Raw genomic sequence first — 23782 nt, forward strand, 5'->3', positions numbered from 1 at the left:
CTGTTTTTTTGTTGGAGATTCCACCCCCCCCCCCGCCGTCCTGAGCGGACCAAACGGCTGCTAAGACAAAGGAGCTCCTGGGAAGCAGGAAGGGTTCAAGATCAACATGGGCATGTGAGGCAGTGCAGTGTAGTGGTTAAGAGTGTTGGGCTAGGACCCGGGAGAGACCACGGCTCAAATCCCTGCTCAGCTATGAAGATCACTGGGTCACAGTCACCGCCTCTCAGCCTGACTATCTCACAGGGCTGTTGTGAGGATAAGAAGATGGGGAGGTGAGAGAACCAGGAAGGATGCTTTTAGCTCCTTGGAGAAAGGGTGGGATAAGAAACCAGTAATAACTTTCCCAGTAGTGATGTACGGAAGTGAGAGCTGGACCATAAAGAAGGCTGATCGCCGAAGAATGGATGCTTTTGAATTATGGTGCTGGAGGAGACTCTTGAGAGTCCCATGGAGTGCAAGAAGATCAAACCTCTCCATTCTGAAGGAAATCAGCCCTGAGTGCTCACTGGAAGGACAGATCCTGAAGCTGAGGCTCCAAGACTTTGGCCACCTCATGAGAAGAGAAGACTCCCTGGAAAAGACCCTGATGTTGGGAAAGATGGAGGGCACAAGGAGAAGGGGACGACAGAGGACGAGATGGTGGGACAGTGTTCTCGAAGCTACCAGCCTGAGTTTGACCAAACTGCGGGAGGCAGTGGAAGACAGGAGTGCCTGGCGTGCTCTGGTCCAGGGGGTCATGAAGACACGACTAAACAACAACAATAATAAAATGAACCAAGGGCACCATCTCAGTTTATGGCGGTTAATTCTGCACCGTGCAAAGGAAGATCTTTTCTGCGGCTATTGGCTCATGCCAACCTGCTTTCATTTTGCACACGCACCCACACACACCCCGGTTTTGAGCATCTCCCCAAGGCAGGGATAGGGAACATGCAGGCCCCCAGGTGTTGCTGAATGACAGCTCACACCCCCAAAGCAGGACCAGTAAGTAGTCAGGGGTGGAGGGACATTGGGAGTCAAAGGCCACAGGTGAGCCAGTTGTCAGCTGAGCACCTAAGAGCACAGTCCTGCTGGGAATTCAGTGTTAAGGTAAAGGTAAAGGGATCCCTGACCATTAGGTCCAGTCATGGCCGACTCTGGGGTTGCGGCGCTCATCTCGCTTTATTGGCCGAGGGAGCTGGCGTACAGCTTCCGGGTCATGTGGCCAGCAGGACCAAGCCGCTTCTGGCGAACCAGAGCAGCGCATGGAAACGGCATTTACCTTCCTGCCAGAGCGGTACCTATTTATCTACTTGCACTTTGACATGCTTTCGAACTGCTAGGTCGGCAGGAGGAGGGACCGAGCAACGGGAGCTCACCCCGTCGCGGGGATTCGAACCGCCAACCTTCTGATCGGCAAGTCCTAGGCTCTGTGGTTTAACCCACAGTACCACCCACATCCCAATTCAGTGTTAGAAACTCAGATATATGCTAATCACCAAATGGCATCTTAAACCTGGGTCATGGTCACCACAAAAGAATGTCTTGGCACCTTTTTCTGCAATAGAGTTTATTATTATTAATTTCATTTCTATACCGCTTTAGATTTTAAAGAAAAAAACCTCAAAGCGGTTTACAAGACATTAAGACACCATTCCTGCATGGCGGGGGGTTGGACTAGATGACCTGTGGGGGTCCTTCCAACTTTACAATTCTACGATCGAATAAACTAAGCTCCCAAGGAAAATATCTCAGCTCCTGCTCCAAGTGACATTTGGCTTTCCCCATATTTGTTTGCCTACCTAATTTACAGAGCTGCCTCATAGCAGGATGACTCTAGGAAGGCAGTGGGGTGCAGTGGTTAGAGCGTTGGACTAGGACCTCGAAGATCAAAAACCCCACTCAGTCGTGAAGCTCATCTGACTCCTTGGAGCCCTCTTAACCTACCTCGCAGGGTCGTTGTAGGGATTAATTGAAGGATGGGGTGAACCATGTACTTATTGGAGAAAAGGGTGGGTGAAATATACTCAGAGTCGCAAAGTGATTTCATGCTCTTTATTCAGCTCATAGTGGTGAGGAGGAATGAATGAATGTCCCCTCAAAGTATCTGCTTTATATACATTATTTACACAATGGGCTGCACATGATTGGCTAATTCCGGAATTCTACTGTAAGCCAATCAGGTTGTGGATTCACTTCAATCTGGAGCATGATTGGGTGGTTCCTGCCAACCAATCATACTGCTGCATTGTTCTAGGACCAATCAGACTGCTGCATTCTGAATCCTATTGTTCTAGGACCAATCAGACTGCTGCCTTTTGGATCCTATTGTTCTAGGACCAATCAGACTGCTGCAGTTTGGATCCTATTCGACTCAGTACATAACAGTGGGATATACAAGCAAAAAATATGCTCTTCTGCTGAGCTGCTTAAGGAAGTTGGAGGGGCACCCAGGTATTTCCACGTGGTCACAATTGGACCTATGCCAGTCGCAAAACACACACGGAGCCTGACTGATTTCTTAACACTGGTTGGGATTCTGGCAAAAGCAGCTTTACAGCTGCTCCTAGGTGTTGCTTAGGTAGATTTGGGTGGGACCTTGATACCAGGTGTTATGTACTGAAGTTCTCACCCTGGGCCAGCAGGGGGATACTGTAGATAGTTTTCACTCAGGTCCACATATGCAAATAGGGGATTGAAAGTGATGCTCAGTGATTGGATAGTTACAGAAAGCGGTTACTGTTGCATTGTAGTGGAGCTCTATATAAGCAGGCTGGCTGAACCCTTCAGTTCAGTTCTGTTCTGGCCTGTGAATAAACAAGAGCCGTTTGAAGAATCGCTGTGTCGTCTGATATGTTCACCCACAACTTAACACCTGGAATTCCTTAACTTACCTGGGTAGGTGGCAAACAGAGCATCACAGCCAGTGCAGGAGAACTGGAGCGCTTGGAGGTGGCTGGGTGCAGAGGAGGGAGAAACGCTCCCCTTTTAAATGGCAGCAAAACCAGAATAAAACCTCCCCACATATCTGGGCTCAAAGTTTTTTTTAGTCCTGAGGTATGGGGGCAACCCACCCACCCACCAGACAGCCAGTTCCTTAGAAGGCAGTGGGTTCAAATTTCCATAGACTCCGGCAACCGCCTTAGCAGCCTATGATGTTTATGTGTCTGAAAGTAGGTCAGTGTCTATGGATGCGGTTGGGCACAAAGGCCACAGAAGGAAAAATTTTTACAGCATGAGCAAACTCTAATAGTCTCTCCCACAAGCCCACGCTGCAGCACATCCTAGACCTTGATCTTGCTGGGCACTCAAAGCAGGCAGCGAACTGTGTGGTGCAGTTTGGCTGTTAAGAGGATTGGACTGCTAGGACCTGGGAGACCAGGGTTTAATAATAATAATAATAATAATAATAATAATAATAATAATAATAATAATAATATTTATACCCCGGCCATCTGGCTGAGTTTCCCCAGCCACTCTGGGCGGCTCTCAATCAAATGTTAAAAACAATACAGCATTAAATATTAAAAGCTTCCCTAAACAGGGCTGCCTTCAGATGTCTTTTAAAAAGAAGATAGCTGCTTCTTTCCTTCACATATGAAGGGAGGGTGTTCCACAGGGCGGGCGCCACCACCGAGAAGGCCCTCTGTCTGGTTCCCTGTAACCTCACTTCTCGCAGTGAGGAAACCGCCAGAAGGCCCTCAGAGCTGGACCTGTGTCCGGACAGAACGATGGGGGTGGAGACGCTCCTTCAGGTATACAGGACTGAGGCTGTTTAGGGCTTTCAAGGTCAGCACCAACACTTTGAATTGTGCTCAGAAACATACTGGGAGCCAATGCAGATCTCTCAGGACTGGTGTTATGTGGTCCCGGCGGCTGCTCTCAGTCACCGGTCTAGCTGCCACATTCTGGATTAATTGCAGTTTCCGGGTCACCTTCAAAGGTAGCCCCACGTAGAGTGCTCAGCCATGAAGCTCGTTTGGTGACCAGTCACTGACTCTCAGCCTGACCTACTTCACAGGGCTGTTGTCAGGATAAAATGGGGAACGGAAGAACTGTTTCTTGGAGGAAGGTAGGATATGTGATAAAAATGGCAGTGACTGGAGGTCAAGAGTGATGTTCTGAAACCTGTGGATATTTACACTTTTTATAGGTCAGCTACCGATGAGTTACTCAAACTGTTTTAAGTCTCATAGCCGACACTAAAGCAGTCGCCTGCTTTGCTAGAAATCTTTGTTCATTTAACCTAAAATATTTGTTTTTCTCCCCAAACGATGCATGTCCAGAGCAGCTCTCAGTATATGGCCTGCCTTTCTGAATGTGCCCTCCATCTTTCCCAACATCAGGGTCTTTTCCAGGGAGTCTTCTCTTCTCATGAGGTGGCCAAAGTACAGTGGTACCTCAGGTTACATATGCTTCAAGTTACATACTCCTCTAACCCAGAAACAGTGCTTCAGGTTAAGAACTTTGCTTCAGGTTGAGAGCAGAAATCGTGCTCCGGCGGTGTGGCGGCAGCAGGAGGCCCCATTAGCTAAAGTGGTGCTTCAGGTTAAGAACAGTTTCAGGTTAAGTACGGACCTCCAGAACGAATTAAGTACTTAACCCGAGGGACCACTGTATTGGAGCCTCAGCTTCACCATTGTCAGTATAGACAAGAACTTTGCAAGAATCATTGCAGGTGCCCTCAGGCAATGGACTCTCTTTAGAAATGAAATAAAATCCATCACTGTGTATTCTTAGTATTAATAGTGCATCTCTCCCCATCACCTGCCCACACGCTTTAAACTAATTTAGAATATTTTCGCTGCACTTTGGGGTTTCTTGATGCAACGGCTGCAGGCTATTAAAAGCAGCTCGAGGGAAGGAGGGGAAATTCCAAGCGTTGCCAGAAAAAGGGCTTTATATTCGTTTGGTGCAACTTGTTTTCTTTGTTTCAAAACCCAACTGGGAAGTGTGTGTGTGCTCTGAAAGCGAGTGCACTGCTAAGCTCATCCGACTCATTAATTTATACCCCAGAGAGGAGAGGTCTCTTCTTAGCCATACTGAAAGCAACCGCTCCCAGCGGGGAAGTTACTGGTCCTTATTTACAGCACCTGGTGCCCGCAAAAATGATCTCATATGGAGGACAAAATGGTTGCCCTGAATCCATCGCTGGTGGCAAATGCCCGCCAATACCAGGAACATTTTGTGGCTGCACAAGTAGGAGCGTCTCATGGTTGCATCGATTTGGCCGCAGAGGCCAAGGAAACGCATTGGGATGCTAAACCGTCTAAACAGCTTTTCACATTGAAAGCAGCACATCATAGAGGATTTCAGACCAGCTTACTGCCCCACGTGAAGGCATCGAGAGGGTTCAAAATATGGTGTCTTTTACAAGGATGTAAGAGCCTGCCGGATCCTGTTCTCAGAGTGGCCAGCCAGATTCCCAAAAGGGGAGCCCACAAGCAGGACCGGAGAACGAGATCCCGCTCTCCTCCCGGGGCTTCCAGAAAACGGTATTCAAAGACATCCTGCTTCCCCCAGTGGAGGCAGAACACAGCCATCAAGGCTAGAAGCAGCCACTGATAGCAATATCCTCCACGAATTCATCTAATCCTCTTTCAAGCCTTCCAGGTTGGTGTTCACCACTGCCTCCTGTGGGAGGGAGTTCTGCAGGTTAACTGCGCTGTGTGGAAGAGGACTTTATCTGCCCTTCATCTTCCCAACATTCAGCTTCATTGGAGGCGCACAAGTTCCAGTGTTAGGAGGGGCGAAAGGAAGGTTTCTCTATCCTCTTTTTCCATGCCAGGCATCATTTTATAGTGTCATACCTCATGTTACGTCCGCTTCATGTTACGTTCTTTCAGGATACGTCCCGTGGCGACCTGGAAGTACCGGAAAGGGTTACATCCAGGTTTTGCCACTCGCGCATGCGCAGATGCACAAAATGTCACGCGCATGCGCAGAAGCGGCAAATCGCAACCCGCGTGTGTGCAGATGAGCCGCTGCAGGTTGCGCTCTTTTCATGTTGCGAACGGGCCTCCGGAACGGATCCCACTCCAATCAGATCAGCTCTTACCTTTCCCCCTAAACTAAAAATTACCCAGATGCTCATAGGGGGAGTTTCTCCACCCACTCGATCATTCTGGTTGCCCGTACTGGATCTTCTTGGCAACTGGCCATTTAATTTAATAAAACTATGGCCATTGTTGCCAAGCAGTTCAGTAACATCTCGCAGCAGATGGGTGCCGCGCGACTCCAGGGCCACCGTCCCTCTGCTCAGTACCTTGTACTTGGGTACAGTCATTTAGGGTATCTAGAGATTTCACCACTTTATCATGGCTGGAAGATATATAGCCGGCCAGCCTGTAGCTGAAGTCACCGATTGCAACATTTCCTTTTTATAATGCTTCCTCCATTCTTCTTCATAAGGGTCTCCCCCCCCCCCCGAGCATTTCGATCAGGAGGAAGAGAGCACGTTTTCAGTACCAAGTCGCTTAGCTGGGATCCTTGCAGTGCAGGGGGCTGAATTAGCTGACCCTCGAGAAGGGGCTCCTTTCTGATTCTACAATCCTGTCCTCTTGCATCTGTAAGGAAGAGAGTGTGCCTTGTGATCCAGATCGTCGGACGGCTTCGCTCTTACTGCGCACCCTTGCCAACCCAGAACCTCCCGAGAAAGACCCGAGAAGAGTTAAAAACAAAGGAAGGCGCACACCTCTGTAATTGTAAAACTAGAATTTTGACTATTTAAAACTTTTCACCCAAAATTCAAACACCACATTTGAAAAGGGGGAAGGGAGGGGGAAAACAACAACCAAACCAAAGAAACCCACAGCCAAATCTCATCACATGAAGAATCCAGGTTCTTTATACAATACAACTCATGGCGAGAACGTCTTACTAGAATTTGTCACAGCAGTCTGTCTGAAACAACAGATCCAAAGGGGATGGGGGGGGGGAAATCATCCCAACGCAAAATACTGTTGTGTGTTTTTTAAAAAATGCAATATAAATAACTTCTCTTTTTAAAAAAGTAACAAAAACCCACAGAAATGAATCAGTAGTCATTTTCACAGGGAGGGGAGCAAGACACCCATTCCTAAACCTCCAGTCATATAAAAATCTTCAAGCTACAAGGAGGCAGGATGGGGGGGGGGGAGAGGAACGAGGGAGTGGCTCTGGGGCCAGTTCTGTGGGACAGGGCGAGGCTTCTCTGCCAGGGCCTGTGGTTAAAATTCCAGTCCTGCATCTCAGGAAACTGGGGGAAAGATATAGTGTTATGTGGGATTTGAGAAGGCTGAGAGTTTATCACCCTCCACCTTGAAAGGATGAGATTTGAAGCATTTCCCCCTGCAGGGAAAGTGTAGTGTTTGTGCATCTGTGTTAGTGCCATAAAAAAATAGTTTCTATTCCCCCTGTGTGCATGGGGGAAACCAATTCCTAGAGCGGAGGCAGCAGATGGCTGTGAGAAGAGGGGAAGTGAGCACTCAGGAGCCAGAGATTCTAGGGCTGCCACCTCCTTCCATTTGTCAGCAAGTTACCAGGAGATGAACAGTCCGTGGGGTGGCTCAGATTTAAAACTGCAGTATATAGAGTTACAAAAAGAATTGCTCTGGGAGGTGGGAGAACCCAGCTTCTCAGAAAGGGGTTGGAGCGGTGATTCCAAGTCACGAGGGCTGGGGAGTTGGGTCCTGGCTGCAGGAAGCAGCTCGAGTGATTGTTAGGCCCTCGAAGACTAGCCTGTTCTGGGTTCAAAGCCGAGAAAGCCTTCGAGGAAAGCCCCTGGGCTTTGTTGCAGAACAGAGCAGATCCACAAATGCAGCGCTGGGTGAAGCCTTTGCCTGCAGGCAAAAGCCAGGTGCGCTAGGAAGGGAGGTCCAGGTGAGCTCGGTAGCAAGCAAGGGTTGCTCTAGAGATTGGAAGAGATGAAACACTGTCCAGTTTTGAGAAGGAAAGCACCAGAAGCAGGAAGCAAACAGGGCAAGGGGATGTCCTGCGGAACAGCTGCATTGCAGGCCAACAGCATCAGCGGGAAGGGGCTCAGTCCAGGACCCTGCGTGGACCAAGGCGGCTCTTTCTCACCTGCAAATCCCTCCTAAAATATGCCAGTTTGCACCTGGCTAATGCCAGTGGAGATGAGGAGTGGAACCCACAGGATTTTAAAAACCAAACACCTGGGTTTCCCCCCTTAGAGTGGTTGCAACAGACAGCAAATTTGCCAGGAGAGCGGCAAAAGCAGCCAGAGGCAGACCCTGGTTTGGTGGAGGGGCACGTGAGAAATATTTGCCCTTTGAGCCCCAGGAGGGGCATCAGAAAGCGGGATGCTTCCTCCCCGCCCCCGAAAAACATTTCCAGGGCGAATGTGATGCATAACCTATACCCGTAAGAACCTAAAACCAGGAAGCAAGAAAGCCCCCCAAACTCTTGAAGAAGAAAACCCCGCAAAACCCTTCCCCTGTAACCCTGCATGCAGAAAAGCCCATCCTGTATGTACAAGCATGCAAGGAGGGGGGTGCCTTGTGTGGCAAGGGGGGGGTGTGGAGACCTCTGGAGGCCAGCTCTGTTGCTCAAGGCAGCTGCGCCTAGTTTACAAAGGGGAGGGACCTCTGCTTGCTCCCCTCCCCTCACACCAGGGGACTCCCGGTGTCTCCTGGGCCCCCAAGCAAGCCTTCTTTCCAGAAAGCCCTGCGAATGCCACACCTTCCCCACTCTCCTGCCACGGGGGGCTCAAGCCCTCTCCAACCCTGAGGGAAGGACGGACCTGAGCTTCTGATCCAACCCAGGGCTAGCAAACCCGGCGGCCTTCATCTCTCAAGCTGCTGTCCTGCCTCTGACATTCCTGCCTTGCCCATGCCACAAGACGGCACACAGGGACATGTCGGGAGCCAAGGGGGCGGCCTATGGCCTTTGCTGCTGCTTCCCAACAACTGGCAAGGCAGACCCCCCCCCCAAAAAAAGCCAACAATGCAAGAGCTTAGGGAAGTGCCACTTTGCAAGCTCGTACTGGCCTCTATTTTAAAGACTAGGAACGTAGGAGCAATGATCTCCCTATCTCCTTGCCCCCCCCCAGCCTAGCAATAAGCTGGGGTGGGGGACAATGACAGGAGAGGCCCTGTTGCTGGTATCCCACTGCTTCTTCAGCCGGAGGGGAGCAAAGCGAAAGAGCATCACAACCACGGAGGGGTTCAGTCTCACAGAAAAACGCCCAGGAAGCTCATTTGCTCTTCCTGCTCCCTTTTCTTCCTAACATTGCTTCCTAGGCTATGCTCAAGGTTTGCAGGTTTCCAGGTCTGGTGAGCAACACCAAGAGGCACGCAGCTGCCTGACCCCAGGAGCCCCACGCCACACTTCTGACATTGCGAGCGGCAGACGAAGTCACCCTCCAAGCTGAGCGTCACCAGTCGCAAAGGAGAAGTCCAGAGGAAGCCTCCCTGCTGCGAGACAGGACAAAAAAGAAAACCAGAACAAGGCCTATTCTTGCCACACCCTAGGCCAAGAGCAGAACAAAGCCCACAAGGGGCACTTCCAAAAATCCAGCCTGCCCTCCAGGCCGAAGGAACTTGCTAGTCGCAGTTCTGCCTGGGGTGGGGGTTACAAAGCTCAAGAGCAAGCGGAGCGAGTGGAGGGGCAACGGCTGCCACTATCGAAGGCAGGAAGCAAGCTCAGCGCGGCAACGTCAGGCGGGGAGAAAGAGCAAAGGGGAAAGAGAAGACAAGGCGGGGGGGGGGAGAGAGGGGCCAGGGCAGCTCCATCCTGGCCAAGCGGCGACAAGAGGCGCAGAGACCAGGGACGAAGAGAGAGGCTTGCGATTAAAAGCAGCCTTGCCGGGTCAGGATCCCCAGTGACGACTGCAGTTCCTGCCTGAGCAGCGGAGACGTGGGTTGGGGAAGGAGTTCAGGAAGGGCACAACCCCTGTGAAGCAGGACCGTTTTAAAAACGAGAGAACTGGGCTGGGTAGGTGGAAGCGACCATCTCGATTTGGGAAGAGGGCCTGAAACTCTTCAACTGGCAGTTAAGAGCACGGAGGAAATTACGGAAGGAGGGTTTTTCTTTTCTAAAAAAAAAAAGGACTGCGTTGCAGAGCTGAGAGTCTCGTTTGCCTGAGATGGGAGCCCCTGAGAAAACCCACCCCGCTTCCTTCCCTTCCTCTCCAATACCAAGAGAAGCAGTGTTTCTCCCCAGTTTAAAAATCCGAGGCAGGTTTGGCTCTTGGGGGGCAGGGAGAGGGGAGAGGCAACCTTGGCTCAACGGAAGTCCCCAGAAATCTGACCGGACTGTGGGGAGGGTGGCTTCCCTGCCCTCCCACCCCCTCTCTGGGACACTCCTTGCCAATGGCCCCCGCCACCTCTGTCCATCTGGGAGGAAAGGCATGCTACCATGAAGAACGAGAGAGGGGACTCGGAAACCACAGACTGGAGAGGGGTTGCGTTTCGAGCTCTCCCCTAACCACCCAAATCGCCGCTGCCCCAGACTTGTGGGATATGAACGGCTAAACAGCAATCGGAAATGTTACAGTATTTTGTTAAAAAAAACCAACCCCCCCTCCCTCCAGGGCACTAAACCCTGCTCCGAGCTCAGTAGTACGGAAGTGAGGCGCAGAGAGGGCCTCCCTCCTCCTCGCCGGAGGTGGCACTTGTTTGTGGGACTTGTGTCTCCGGCATCAGCGGCGGACGCAGAGGAGTCTGTCAAGGGAGGGTTGGCCTGAGGGTGGAACGCAGAGGTGACCCGTCTCCCTGGCCACGCTGCCCGGAGGAAGAAAGAGAAGCCCTCTCTTTCAGCAGGGAGATGCCACGGGGTGCCCGTTGTCCCTGGAGAGGTTCCAGCTGCCGTTGGGGTGGGGTGGGGGGTTAGCCAGGGACGACGGAGGTGTCTTCTCTCTCTCTCTCTCTCTCTCTTTGGTAAGATGGTCCAGTTTCTGTCGCCTCTTTCATCTCATCCGGTTCTGCCTCATCAGGGGCACGATGCAGGAAGGGGGGCCGGCTTTCCCCAGGAAGGGGTGCTTCAAGAGTTCGTTGGCGGTGGCTCGCTGGGCCGGGTCCCTGACCAGCAGGCGGTCAAGGAAGCCCTTCAGGGAGGGAGACACCTGCGGGGAAAGGAGGGGAAAGGAGGGGCATGAGCTGCATTTGGGGCAGAAGAGTAAGCAGGGCAGAAACAGGAAGGGGGAGCACTTGCAGTTGGAATTATACTATATGCTTCAATGGAGGCATGCTTTTCCTCTAAGAATATGGCTTATTTCCAGTTAAGCTGGGGGGGATGCCTCTATACAAGCCTAATAATAATAATAATAATAATAATAATAATAATAATAATAATAATTTATTATGTATACCCCGCTCATCTGGCTGGGTTTCCCCAGCCACTCTGGGTGGCTTCCAACAGAACACTAAAATACAATAACCTATTAAACGTTAAAAGCTTCCCTGAACAGGGCTGCCTTCAGATGTCTTCTAAAAGTTTGGTAGTTATTTTTCTCTTTGACATCTGGTGGGAGGGCGTTCCACAGGGCAGGCGCCGCCACCGAGAAGGCCCTCTGCCTGGTTCCCTGTAACTTGGCTTCTGGCAGGGAGGGAACCGCCAGAAGGCCCTCAGCGCTGGACCTCAGCGATGGGGGTGGAGACGCTCCTTCAGGTCCTTATTTAATCCCCACAACAACCCTGTGAGGTAGGTTAGGCTGAACGAGGCAGTGACTAGCCGAAGGTCACCCAGTGAGCTTCATCCTCGCCGAGTGGGGATTTGAACCCTGGTCTCTCCCAGGTCCTAGCCCAGCTCTCTAACCACTCCCATCCCTTGCGGGGGCGCAATTAGTGCCAGCACCTTCGTCAAGAGTTTGGGTGTAATCTTCAACGCCTCCCTTTCTATGGAGGCGCAGGTTACAGCTACAACAAAGGCGACATTTTTTCAACGCTGAGCTAAGCAGTTGGTCCCCTATCTCTCTTGCCCTGACCTCGCCACTGTGATTCATGTGACGGTCACCTCCAGACTGGATTATTGTAACTCGCTCTACGTGGGGCTGCCCTTGAAATTGACCCAGAAACTCAGAAGGTGCAGAATACCGCAGCGAGACTCCCCACGGGGTCCTCGCCACGGGATCACATTCATCCGGTGCTATACCAGCTGCACTGGCTCCCGGTGGAGTACAGGATCAGGTTTAAAGTGCTGGTTTTAACCTTTAAAGCCCTATACGGCCTAGGACCCTCATACCTATGGGACCGCCTCTCCTGGTATGTCCCACGGAGGACCTTAAAGTCTGCAAATAATAACACCCTAAGATCCCAGGCCCCAGGGAGATTAGACTGGCCACGACCAGAGCCAGGGCCTTTTCAGTAGTGGCCCTGGCCTGGTGGAACGCTCTCTCACAAGAGACCAGGCCCTGTGGGATTTAACATCTTTCCGCAGGGCCTGCAAGACAGAGCTGCTCCGCCAGGCCTTTGGTCAGGGTTTTCAGTCTGATTCTTTTCTTTCTGTATAAGAACAAGCATTAAAGAGGCCTCCTAGCCTGCTCACAGGTCCTTTATAAGACCAGTGGTAACAGTTGGCCCTGGAGAATATTAACCACTCTCAATTTTATCCATGGACGGCCACCTGTCCAGATTTTAATTTCCTCTGAACTAATTTTAAGATGTATTTTAATTGAGTGCCTGTTTTTATGTTCTCATATTCTTTGTATACTGTGTTACAGTGGTGCCTCGCAAGACGAAAAGAATCCTCCGTTCCACGATTCTCTTCGTCTAGCGGTTTTATCGTCTTGCGAAGCAAGCCCATTGACGGCTTAGCGGCTTAGCGCTATTAGCGGCTTAGCGGCTTATCGGATAAGCGGCTTAGAAAAAGGAGGGGGGGGTAAAGGAAAAAAAACCCGCAGGAACTCGCAAGACATTTTCGTCTTGCGAAGCAAGCCCATAGGAAATTCGTTTTGCGAAGCACCTCCAAAACGGAAAACTCTTTCGTCTAGCGAGTTTTCCGTCTTGCGAGGCGTTCGTCTTGCGGGGAACCACTGTAGTTTTTATGATGTTAGCCGCCCTGAGCCCAACTCCGGCCGGGGAGGGTGGGGTACAAATAAAATCATCATCATCATCATCATCATCATCACACTGTCTCTCTAACCCAAATGGCTCAGGACTGCCTCTCATCGTATGACCTGACCCAGACCCTGCGATCCTCATCCTTAAGAGGCCCGGCAACAAATTTCGTTCCTGAACCTGATCCTTCCAAGGTGGAGAAGTCAAGCAAGGAAAAGGAAGAGAGAAGGAAAAGGAGTTTCTTACCTTGTGCACGTTTTTGAGCTTGGGGGGCAGGTTGTCCCGGATCATCTTCATGGCCTTCAAAGGGGGCTCGTTGAAGTAAGGGGGCTCCCCATCCACCATTTCTATCACCATTACGCCGAGGGACCAGATGTCCACCTGAAACAGAAGGAGGGGGGAGGGGGGGAGAGGGGAATTGAGAAAGGGCAACAAGAACTAAAGGTGCCTCTGCCCCGCCCCCCCAGTTTTGTAACTGGTTTGCAAAATGGCCCTACTGGACTAGCAAGTCTGCCCAGCAGCAGGCTTTTCGTTCCATTTGGATTTTACAGCTTCCCTCTCCCTGAAAGCTCAGGAGGGACGATGGAGGCAAAAATAATAATCTGCTGATTAGAGAAAATGAGAACTTCATCAAAACCACGTAAATGGCCACTTGACTGCTTTGATCAGTGGAACGTGGCAGCACATACCCTCTGGAACTCCCTGCCTCTTGATATCAGGCAAGCACCTTCACTGCATTCTTTCGGCATCTGCTGAAAACATTTCTGTTTGGGCAAAGCCGGAGGTTGAGGAAGTTGAGACCCTCTTACCTCTGGCCCATAGGGCAACCGGGAGATGAGTTCTGGCGCCATCCAGTAAGGGGTCCCAACCAGGGACTTGCGCCGCGGAACCTCCTTGTTCACCTGCGCACAGAACCCGAAGTCGGAGAGTTTGACCTGGAAGGGAGAGACAAGCGAAGGAAGCAGGTCAGTGGCTGGAGCAGGCTCAGGGTGAGTTTGCTCACGAGGTCTGCGGTGGGAAGAATCTTTCCAGCCTTCGCAGTGCAGATCAGCAATATTCCTTTTTTAAAAAGAAGTGACGAGAGGCGGACAAACTCCCACAAATATAGGGCTTTGCCTTATCGTGATGCATCACCCCTCTGGTCAGCCTAGCCCAGTTCTCTCTATTTTGACAAGCGACAGGCAGCTCATTCTGGCTACCAGGTGTCCTTTGAAGCTGGAGATGGCAAGGAGTGAACCAAGGACTTTTATTCCGCGTGCAAAGTTTGCATTCTGCCATTGAGCGATTCCCCCCACCCCATTAACGTGAGGCTCAATTCCATACATAAGTCTAAACCTCAGTTCAAGGGCCTAACATGCCCCACCCCCCGGCCAGTGGTTCCCAAACTTTTTGGGTCCACAGCCCCCACCTTGGTTATAATAATGATTATTTATTGTTTATACCCTGCCCATCTGGCTGGGTTTCCCCAGCCATAAACTCAACCCAGGTTCCCCCTCCCTTACCCTATAAAAAGCATTATTCAGAAGAGCAGTTTGCATGACCCACTAAGGAAGATAGTAACACAGTAAAAATCGAAACAGCAATTGAGCATTCATTCAAAACCCAATTAAATCTATTTTGTTTAATTAAGTCAACGAAATGGATGAGCTTGGTTGATCCTAGGATACCAGCTTTTCAAAGTCTGGTAGTCATTTACATTTTTAGTGCCCCCATGCTGACCCCTTGCCTCTTAGAACCCCACTAGGTTCTAAAAAAATATTGGCAGAAATTTCAAACCATTATTGGGACCTCCAGGGGAGAGAAGACAGAGGAAGCATTTGAGATTCCAGAGGGTGCTATAAAAAATCTGCCTTCTCACAAGTGTGAATATGGCGAGAAGTGAGGTTACAGGGAACCAGACAGAGGGCCTTCTCGGTGGTGGCGCCTGCCCTGTGGAACGCCCTCCCTTCAGATGTCAAGGAAATAAGCAGCTATCCTATTTTTAAAAGACATCTGAAGGCAGCCCTGTTTAGGGAAGTTTTTAATATTTAATGCTGTATTGTTTTTAACACTTGATTGGGAGCTGCCCAGAGTGGCTGGGGAAACTAAGCCAGATGGGCGGGGTATAAATCAATCAATAAATATATTATTATTATTATTAGGGTTTCAACTAAACATTAGGAAGAACTTTTTGACAGTGAGAGCTGACCGACAGTGGAACGGACTCCCTCAGAAAGTGGTGGACTCTCTTTCATTGGAGGTTGCATATGATTTAGTTGAGATTCCTGCAGTGCATTGAGGTTGGGCTAGATGACCCTTGGGGTCCCCTCCAACTCTATGACTCTATGTTTTTAAGTTCTCCTCGGAGGTCTTGGGGCTGCCTGACACCACTGAAGAGTCGCCTCCAGGTGGCACTGCAGGACCAGGCAATTTCAGCAAGAGGTGAACAGGGGCAGGGACATTATTTTACTCCAGGGGTCAGCAACCTTTTTCAGCCGTGGGCCGGTCCACCATCCCTCAGACCTTGTGGGGGCCCGGAGAATATTTCGAAAAAAATAATGAACGAATTCCTATGCCCCACAAATAACCCAGAGATGCATTTTAAATAAAAGCATACATTCTACTCATGTAAAAACACGCTGGTTCCTGGACCGTCCGTGTGCCAGATTGAGAAGGCGATTGGGCCACATCCGGCCCCCGGGCTTTAGGTTGCCTACCCCTGTTTTACTCATTTGTTTCTACTCCCACCTCTTACAAGTCGGCTTGCAATAAAAAAAAAGCATCAGATGAAATCGTATGTAGGAGTTCAGCAATAAAATCAATCAAAACATGGAGAAATAACAAGTCTTTAGTGACTGCATAAGGTCAGGCAGTGTTTCTCAGGGGAGGGAATTCCACCGGTGTGGGGCCACCACTGAAGAGTCCTGATTCCTGGTCCCCAACAATCCGAATGTCCTTAGTGACAGCGCCAAAGAGGCCAGCCTCAGAGCCCAGGCAACTTCATGAGGGGTTTAAGCTCAGAAACAAAGGGATATCCAATGCAACTGATATAAACTTGTGTGACAGGAGCAAACTGCCTGCAAATATTTGGGCTGTGGAACTCAGAACCGCAACTGGCACCTTCGGCACACAGCTTTCAGCGAATGTTGAAGGTGCTCCACTTTACCCTGGAGATGTGTATTTTCATGACCCACCCAATTCCTGTGACTTGTTTTAACTGTTTTGAATTCTGAATTTTAAATTGCTTCAATTTGCCCCAGGACCTGCTGGGAAAGTTTGGAGTCCACCACCTTCAGAGGTGTTCCTTCCAGTAGCACCTTGGAGACCAACTAAGTTAGTTATAGGTGTGGTAAACCTGTTAACAACTATCAGCCAATCACCCGATACCACCACCCTTCTGAGTAATAGCCCTCCCCACCCTCTCACTATATATAAGGGTCTGGTGACTTCTGTTTCAGTGTACCTGAAGAAGTGTGCATGCACACGAAAGCTCATGTCAATAACAAACTTAGTTCGTCTCTAAGGTGCTTCTGGATGGAATTTCTTTATTTTGTCAGAAAGTTCTGCCTGATGCTTAGTTGGCACCTCCTCCTACTTTTTCCTCAAACATAAAATCAGCACCTGGGACCACGTGCAACTCACCCGGCCGTCATGTGTGAGCAGAATGGAGTCACTCTTGATATCTCGGTGGATGACACCCTGGGCATGGAGGACGGAGAGCGCCTTGAGGACAGACAGACAGACGGCCGCAATCTGCTCCTCGTTCATCCTGGAAGTGGAGGAAGAACACAGCACCCGTTAAAAGAGTGGTTGGTTCAGACCTCGGTGGGTCCAGCTTGCCCAAAGCTTCTAGAGGTCAACCGGATCCCCACAATCCGGGAAGCCCACAATCAGGGCATCAAGGTAACAACCTTTCGCCCATCCTTGTTTCCCCAAGCGGCAAAAATCCTGAGTCAGGCGCCTCCTGGACCTAGAGTGGGTCCCATTTAGCTAAGATGGCAAATAGCCAGTGACAGGCGTCTCCCTCCTGCTCCCTCACAGATTTATGAAGTTGCCTTTTAAAGTCACCTAAGCCAGGGACGCGGGTGGTGCTGTGGGTTAAACCACAGAGCCTAGGACTTGCCTATCAGAAGGTCGGCGGTTCGAATCTCTGCGACGGGGTGAGCTCCCATTGCTCGGTCCCTGCTCCTGCCAACCTAGCAGTTCGAAAGCACGTCAAGTGCAAGTAGATAAATAGGTACCACTCTGGCGGGAAGGTAAACGGCGTTTCCGTGTGCTGCTCTGGTTTGCCAGAAGTGGCTTAGCCATGCTGGCCACATGACCCGGAAGCTGTACGCCAGCTCCCTCGGCCAATAAGGCGAGATGAGCGCTGCAACCCCAGAGTCGTCCGCGACTGAACCGAATGGTCAGGGGCCCTTTACCTTTACGCCAGCAGCCCTCATCACATTCCATGGCAGAAAATTCCACGAATCTATTCTGTGCTGTGTGAGGGACTCTCTGTGGCCTGTCCCAAACCTAAGTTCTGGCATTTGGAGAGAGTGAGAAAAACCTCCCATTGCTTTCCTTTTAAAGAGGAGTTGGTGATGTAAAAACTTTGGTTCGTCTTCCTGTCTCTCCAAGACATCCCTTTCTGTGGGAAACCTGTAGGCAGGATTCGACCAACAAGAGCCCTCTCCCCCCATGAGATTTCCAGCAACTGGGGTTCGGACGCACTGCTGCCTCCGACTGTGGAGACAGAACACAGCCATCCTGACTAGAAGCCATCAAGAGTCACCTCCTCCATGAATCTGTCTTATCCTCTTTTAAAGTTCCACTTTCTCAAATATTCACTCGTCTGGTTTCTACCTTTGTTTTCCTAAGGTTCATCTTTGGGCAAAATTTGGCCAGCATCTGAATCTACAGGCTGCTCTCTGCCTAGCTGCTCTTTTCGATAATCTGCTTCAATTATACCTTTTGACATTTCATACCGAGATAATTTTTCCTTTAAAAACATAATCCTTAGGGGGGAAAGTTATGTATTTTAACAGTCATTCTGTGCAGGCTGAAATTCTATAAGCAGTTAACTAGGAGAAAGATGTGGGAGTGAGTTCCACAGTTTAACTAGGGGCTGGGTGAATGAGGACTTCCTTTTCTGTGTCCTGAATCTTCCACTATTCAGCTCCATTGCGTGTCCACAAGTTCTGGACATCCGGCAGGAGCCAGCCCGAGGTCGGAGAGAGAACCATCTTCTGAAGCTCTGCTCCAAGCTGGAGTAGAAAAGGGACTTTCAACTGCGTCCCAGTTCCAACTCAGCCACATGGGACTGCCTTTCAAGTGAAGAAAGAGCAAGGTCAGGCCATTGTGGAGCACTTAAAAACAAACACTTCTTTCCCTGCCCACGCTGCAAAGCTTCGGAAATGCTTCTTTTCCCCAAAGGCACACTCCTGGCTTCTCTTAACTGGTCACAAAAGTCAGTGTATGCCCGGCTGGGCGCTGTTGGGAGAACAAGGCTCTCTGTCCAGCAGGGCTGGGCAATATCTGGTTTTCAACATTGTGATATACAACCAGCTAAACATCGCGATATACCGATATATCACAATGTCTGAAATAAGGATGGCACTATGTAGAGAATTGGCTGGCTTCACGGTTTCCCCCACATTGTGATTTTTGCCAGCGCCTGCTCTTCTGATTCGCTGCACCCTGCAAGAGGCAGGAGAGAGCTGAGCTGGCGGAGTTAACAGGTTGCAGGAATCGAGAGAAACATTGATTGGCTTCATGGTTTTCCCCACATTGTGATTTTTGCATAGCGCGCGCACACAACGTGATTTGCATGATACACTGCCAGGTCAAAAATTATGAAACCGATATCATGATATGGACTTCAAACCAGTTTGGGGCAATATATACCGTATTTTTCGCTCCTTAAGGTGACCTGACCATAAGGCGCACCTACTTTTTTTTGGGGGGGGGGGAATTCAAGGGGGGGGGGAAATGCTGCTCTTGGGGGCTTTTGAGGGAGGTGGGGGAAGTGAGAGAGCCTCACTCTGTCCCTTCCCCCACCTCCCGCAAAAAGCCAGGGATAGCCGTGCGAAGCGTCTCCAGGACAGCGGGATGAAGGCTCCCCGCTGCCCTGCGGAGGCTTCATGGGCTACCCCAGAGCTGCTCGACCCAAAGAGCAGGTCGGGAAGCAGCGGAAAGGCTGTGCGCAGCCTTCCCGCTGCTCCCCGGGGCTGGCGGTGGTGGAAGCTCAGCTTTCCCCCACCGCCAGCCCCACAAGCTTGGGGAGCAGCCTTTCCGCTGCTCCCTGGCCTGCTCTTTGGGGAAAGCCACCACCAGCCCCAAAGAGCAGGTCGGGGAGCGCGCAACCTTTCTGCTGCTCCCCGAGCTTGTGGGGCTGGCAGTGGGGAAAGCCGAGCTTCCCTCACCGCCAGCCCCGGGGAGCAGAGGGAAGGCTGCGCACAGCCTTTCTGCTGCTCCCCGAGCTCGTGGGGCTGGTGAGGGAAGCCCGGGTTCCCCGCCCCAGGGACCACACACTCGCTCCATAAGACGCACAGACATTTCCCCTTAGGTTTTAAGAGGAAAAAAGTGTGTCTTATGGAGCGAAAAATACGGTAGATATATCACCCAGCCCTACTGTCCAGGAGGACTCAAGAAAACCTTGTAAGGAAAATGGGGAAAACAGCAGCAGAGTCCCGGGAGAGAAGGGGCTACCCATACCTCGTGTGTGTGACAATGTCCGTCAAAGCGCCTCCTTCCAGGAACTCCATGACGACCCATAGCTCATCGCCCACCAGGTAGCTGTTGTACATCTCCACCACATTTTCGTGCTGATAGTCTCTCATGATCACGACCTGAAAGGGGGGAAATGGACAGTGGCAGCTGGGAGGGAGGAAGAGCCGCTGGATAAGGACCCAAAAAGTGCCTGCTGGATGAGGCCATCTAACCCAGCATCCAGTTTTCACAGTGGCCAACCAAAGAGAAATCCACAAGTAGGATCTGAGCACAAGAGCCTAAAGTAACAAGTCAAAATAACAGCAAACTAAGAACAGATTTAGGGACGCGGGTGGCACTGTGGTCTAAACCACAGAGCCTAGGGCTTGCTGATCAGCCTGCTGGTCCTGCTAGCTAGGGATGATGGGAGTTGCAGTGCAACAGCAGCCGGAGACCCAAGTTTGAGAAAGGCTGTGTTAAGGGCTTTCGGTGGCGCTGTGGGTTAAACCACAGAGGACCCGCCGATCAGAAGGTTGGCGGTTCGAATCCCCGCGACGGGGTGAGCTCCCGTTGCTCGGTCCCTGCTCCTGCCAACCTAGCTCCTGCCAACCTCCTGCCACGTCAAAGTGCAAGTAGATAAATAGGTACCGCTCCAGCGGGAAGGTAAACGGCGTTTCCGTGCGCTGCTCTGGTTCACCAGAAGCGGCTTAGTCATGCTGGCCACATGACCCGGAAGTTGTACGCCAGCTCCCTCGGCCAATAAAGCGAGATGAGCGCTGCAACCCCAGAGTAGTCTGTGACTGGACCTAATGGTCAGGGGGTACCTCTACCTTTACCTTTAAGATCTGATTAACACTCACATTAACTTTCTAAACGTCTGGGCAGGCTTGACGAAGCAAAAATATTTTTAATAAGTGCCCAAAAAAGTACAGTGAAGGCGTCTGTCCGATCTCAAGAGGCAGGGAGTTCCAAAGTGTAAGTGCTGCCATGTCAAAATATGGAACGGGTGCTACATGGCACCAGTGCTTTTTTTCTGCGGGGACGCAGGGGTATGCATACCTCTAAACATTTTGTGAATCTAGGTTGGCTTCATTGAGGGGCAGTATTTCAATACGAGTAGGAAAACAAGAGTACCCCCTAAACATTTTTTTAAGGAAAAAAAGCACTGCATGGCATCTGGAAGAGTGCCAGATGTGCAGAGCAGTCGAAGGGGGCAAGGCGATCTCGCAGGTGAACTGGTCCCAAGTTGTGAAGACCTGAGTGCCCGGGTGTTGCTGGACTACAACTCCCATCATCCCTGCCTGCTGGTCCCGCTAGCTAGGGATGATGGGAGTTGCAGTACAACAGCAGCCGGAGACCCAAGTTTGAGAAAGGCTGTGTTAAGGGCTTTCGGTGGCGCTGTGGGTTAAACCACAGAGGACCCGCCGATCAGAAGGTCGGTGGTTCGAATCCCTGTGACGGGGTGAGCTCCCGTTGCTCGGTCCCTGCTCCTGCCAACCTAGCAGTTCAAAAGCACCTCAAAGTGCAAGTAGATAAATAGGTACCGCTCCGGCGGGAAGGTAAATGGCGTTTCCGTGCGCTGCTCTGGTTCGCCAGCAGCGGCTTAGTCATGCTGGCCACATGACCCGGAAGCTGTACGCCGGTTCCCTCAGCCAATTAAGCAAGATGAGCGCCACAACCCTAGAGTCGGTCATGACTGGACCTAATGGTCAGGGGTCCCTTTACCCTTTTTATACTAGCCGCCTCTGCTGCCAGGACACCCCACCCTATACCCTTTGGGGAAGGGGGACACCATTCTACACACACACACACACACACACACACACACACAGAGGAAGAAGAACAGGAAGCGAGGCTACGGAGCGGGGGCCTTTCTCCACCCCACCTCCCAGCCCCTCACCTCATTGAAGAGCAGCTCCCGCCGCTGCTGCTTGCGCAGGTCCATCTTCTTGACGGCCACCAGCTTCCCGGAGCTCTTGATGGTGGCGATGCAGACGATGCCAGTGGACCCCTCCCCGATCTTGATGAAGTTGTCCAGGTAGGTCCTGGGGTCGCCCGGGTCCACCACCATCTGCAAGGCGGCCCGGAACTGTTCGTGGGAGACCCGCTGGGGCTCGCGCTGCGGGGAGCGGGGCTGCTGCGGGGCCAGGGGAGGGGGGCCCGGGGGCTGCGGGGGCGGGTGCTGGGGAGGGGGCTGCTGAGAGTACGGCAGCTGGTGGGCGGGCGGCGGGACGTGCGTCAAGTGGGGGTCCGAGGCGTGCTGGGAGAGTCCTGGGTGGGGCGGCTCTGGGTTCCGGGATCTCGTTGGGCCCGATGGTGGGGGCCTGGAGGAGCTGCTGTTTCCACTTATGGGGCCGTTGGAGGCTGTTTCTTGGGGTTTCCCGGGCCTGTGCTCTGCCTAAAAGAAGCAGGGGTGGGTGGGGTGAAACGGTTACAACTGGAAAGGACAGAAAAGATCAGAGAATCATAGAACTGTAAACTTGGAAGAGACCAGGAGGGTCATCTAGTCCAAACCCCAGCAGTGTCTACTTTCAGGCAAGTATGGAAGGGCTGACGATCCCCTCAGACTACTCACTACAAAGAGAAGGGGCAGAGAAGGTCACACTCCAGCTGCCCAGTTGCCAAGGGACCCTCAACCAGAGCACTGAGTGCCAGAAACCAATATGGTGATGTTGGTGTCAGAAACCAATAGGGTGATGTTGGTGCCTTAGGACTTGAGATTCACCACCACCGGTTCCGATAATATGTGAAGTATGGATCTCACCCACAAGCAGGTCATGTGTTCTGAAACCCCCACCTGCTCCAGAAATTACGTTCTCTGATTCCCCTAGGTGAAATCTGTGTCTGTGTGTGGTGTGTGTGTGTGTCAGTCATTCTGCATGTTCCCTTTTCACGGATGAGCAGTGCCCTCTAACCTTGGGTCCCCAGATGTTGCCGGACTACAACTCCCATCATCCCTGACCAAACTAAACTGGGGTGGGGGGCGATAGGTTTTGTAGTCCAACAACACCTGGGCACCCAACAGTTGAAGAGCACTGATGGAGAGAGATTTGTGGGTAGCTCTTGCAGCCTAATATGGAGTAACAGGCTGCCGTTCCGTTCAGCCCAGGGCTGTCTTCTCTGCCCAACAGCAGAATCATAGAATTGTAGAGTTGGAAGGGACCCATAGAGTCATCTAGTCCAGCCCCCTGCAATTCAGTAACGCCTCAAGAGACCCAGACATATAGAGGTGTCTCCGCAGCCCTTTTAACCTCTGCCATAAGAAAGTAAAAACAGCCTGCTTGATCAGACTAGTTACACCTAGCCCTGCATTTTCCTCCCCACAGTGTCGAAAGAGATGCCCTCTGGAAAGCCCACAAACCAGGTTCTCTTTTAACTGGAGATGGCAGAGCTGCATCTGTCCTCTGTAGCTCATCTCTCCTGTTGCCCGTGGCAGAGTTATGCCCAGAACACAAACACACACAAACGCACACAGCAGGAAAGCGGCAGGACCCCCTGCTAGATTAGCACAAAGGACAGGAACCGAGGCGGAGATGATAGTGGTTAGCTAGACGCAAAAGAAAGTTGAAGCTAAGGATGGCGGTGCCCTTGGAGGAAGAGGAAGAGGAGGAAGAAAAGTGGCAGAGGTGGAAGAAAAAAGGGTTCCAGACACCTGACAGTTGTACAGTAGATTCCCTTGCGATGGAGGCTTGCGGAACACACAGCGCAGTATGTGGCTGCTTTGCTGCAGCGCTTCTACAGAGAGAGAGAGACAGAGTCACTGTGCAGGAGGCCGTGGGGCTGCGGAGGGCGGTTAGAGAAAGACACACGGAGAAGAGCAGAGAGAGGAGCGTCTCCTTCAGAAGGCGGGCAGCACCAGAGTAGCTCAGGTTAGTGGGAGCAAGGGCTGTGACAGCAGAGGAGAGGAAAGGCAGGAGACACACCCAGACGTTGCAGGAAGACAGCGGGTTGCAAAGCGAGGGAGCGCTGCTCCGAGGAGGAAGGAAGGCCCGAGAAAGAGGAGACACAGCAACACAGCAGGGAGCAAAGAGCCAGCTTCTGGAGGTCTCTACAGGGTGGGGCTTCTGCAGAAGAGCTTGGCTTCGCGGCTCAGAAGGTGCCCACTGCCCATCACACCATCAGCCACTCAGGGATGCTGG

The 23782-nt window shown here is 51.5% G+C and overlaps 1 protein-coding gene and 1 long non-coding RNA gene across 8 annotated transcripts in view; one reads left to right on the plus strand and one right to left on the minus strand.

Moving 5' to 3' along the window:
• The window catches only part of LOC307221386, a 225939-nt gene that overhangs the window by 106364 nt on the left and 95793 nt on the right, over window positions 1–23782 (plus strand). The window lies entirely within an intron of this gene.
• The window catches only part of PAK4 (p21 (RAC1) activated kinase 4), an 85043-nt gene continuing 68064 nt past the window's right edge, over window positions 6804–23782 (minus strand). For all 4 annotated transcript variants that reach the window (XM_079985388.1, XM_079985389.1, XM_079985386.1 and 1 more), the window contains 6 exons: window positions 21544–22041; window positions 19650–19783; window positions 16596–16722; window positions 13784–13909; window positions 13221–13355; window positions 6804–11041 (listed from right to left, as the gene is read on the minus strand). In XM_079985388.1, coding sequence (XP_079841514.1) covers window positions 10886–11041; window positions 13221–13355; window positions 13784–13909; window positions 16596–16722; window positions 19650–19783; window positions 21544–22041 — 1176 coding nt within the window. In that variant the 3' untranslated portion in view covers window positions 6804–10885. The remainder of the gene's footprint in view (window positions 11042–13220; window positions 13356–13783; window positions 13910–16595; window positions 16723–19649; window positions 19784–21543; window positions 22042–23782) is intronic.

The sequence above is a fragment of the Podarcis cretensis genome (assembly GCF_951804945.1).
Source record: "Podarcis cretensis genome assembly, chromosome: 8".
Taxonomy (NCBI): Eukaryota; Metazoa; Chordata; class Lepidosauria; order Squamata; family Lacertidae; genus Podarcis; species Podarcis cretensis.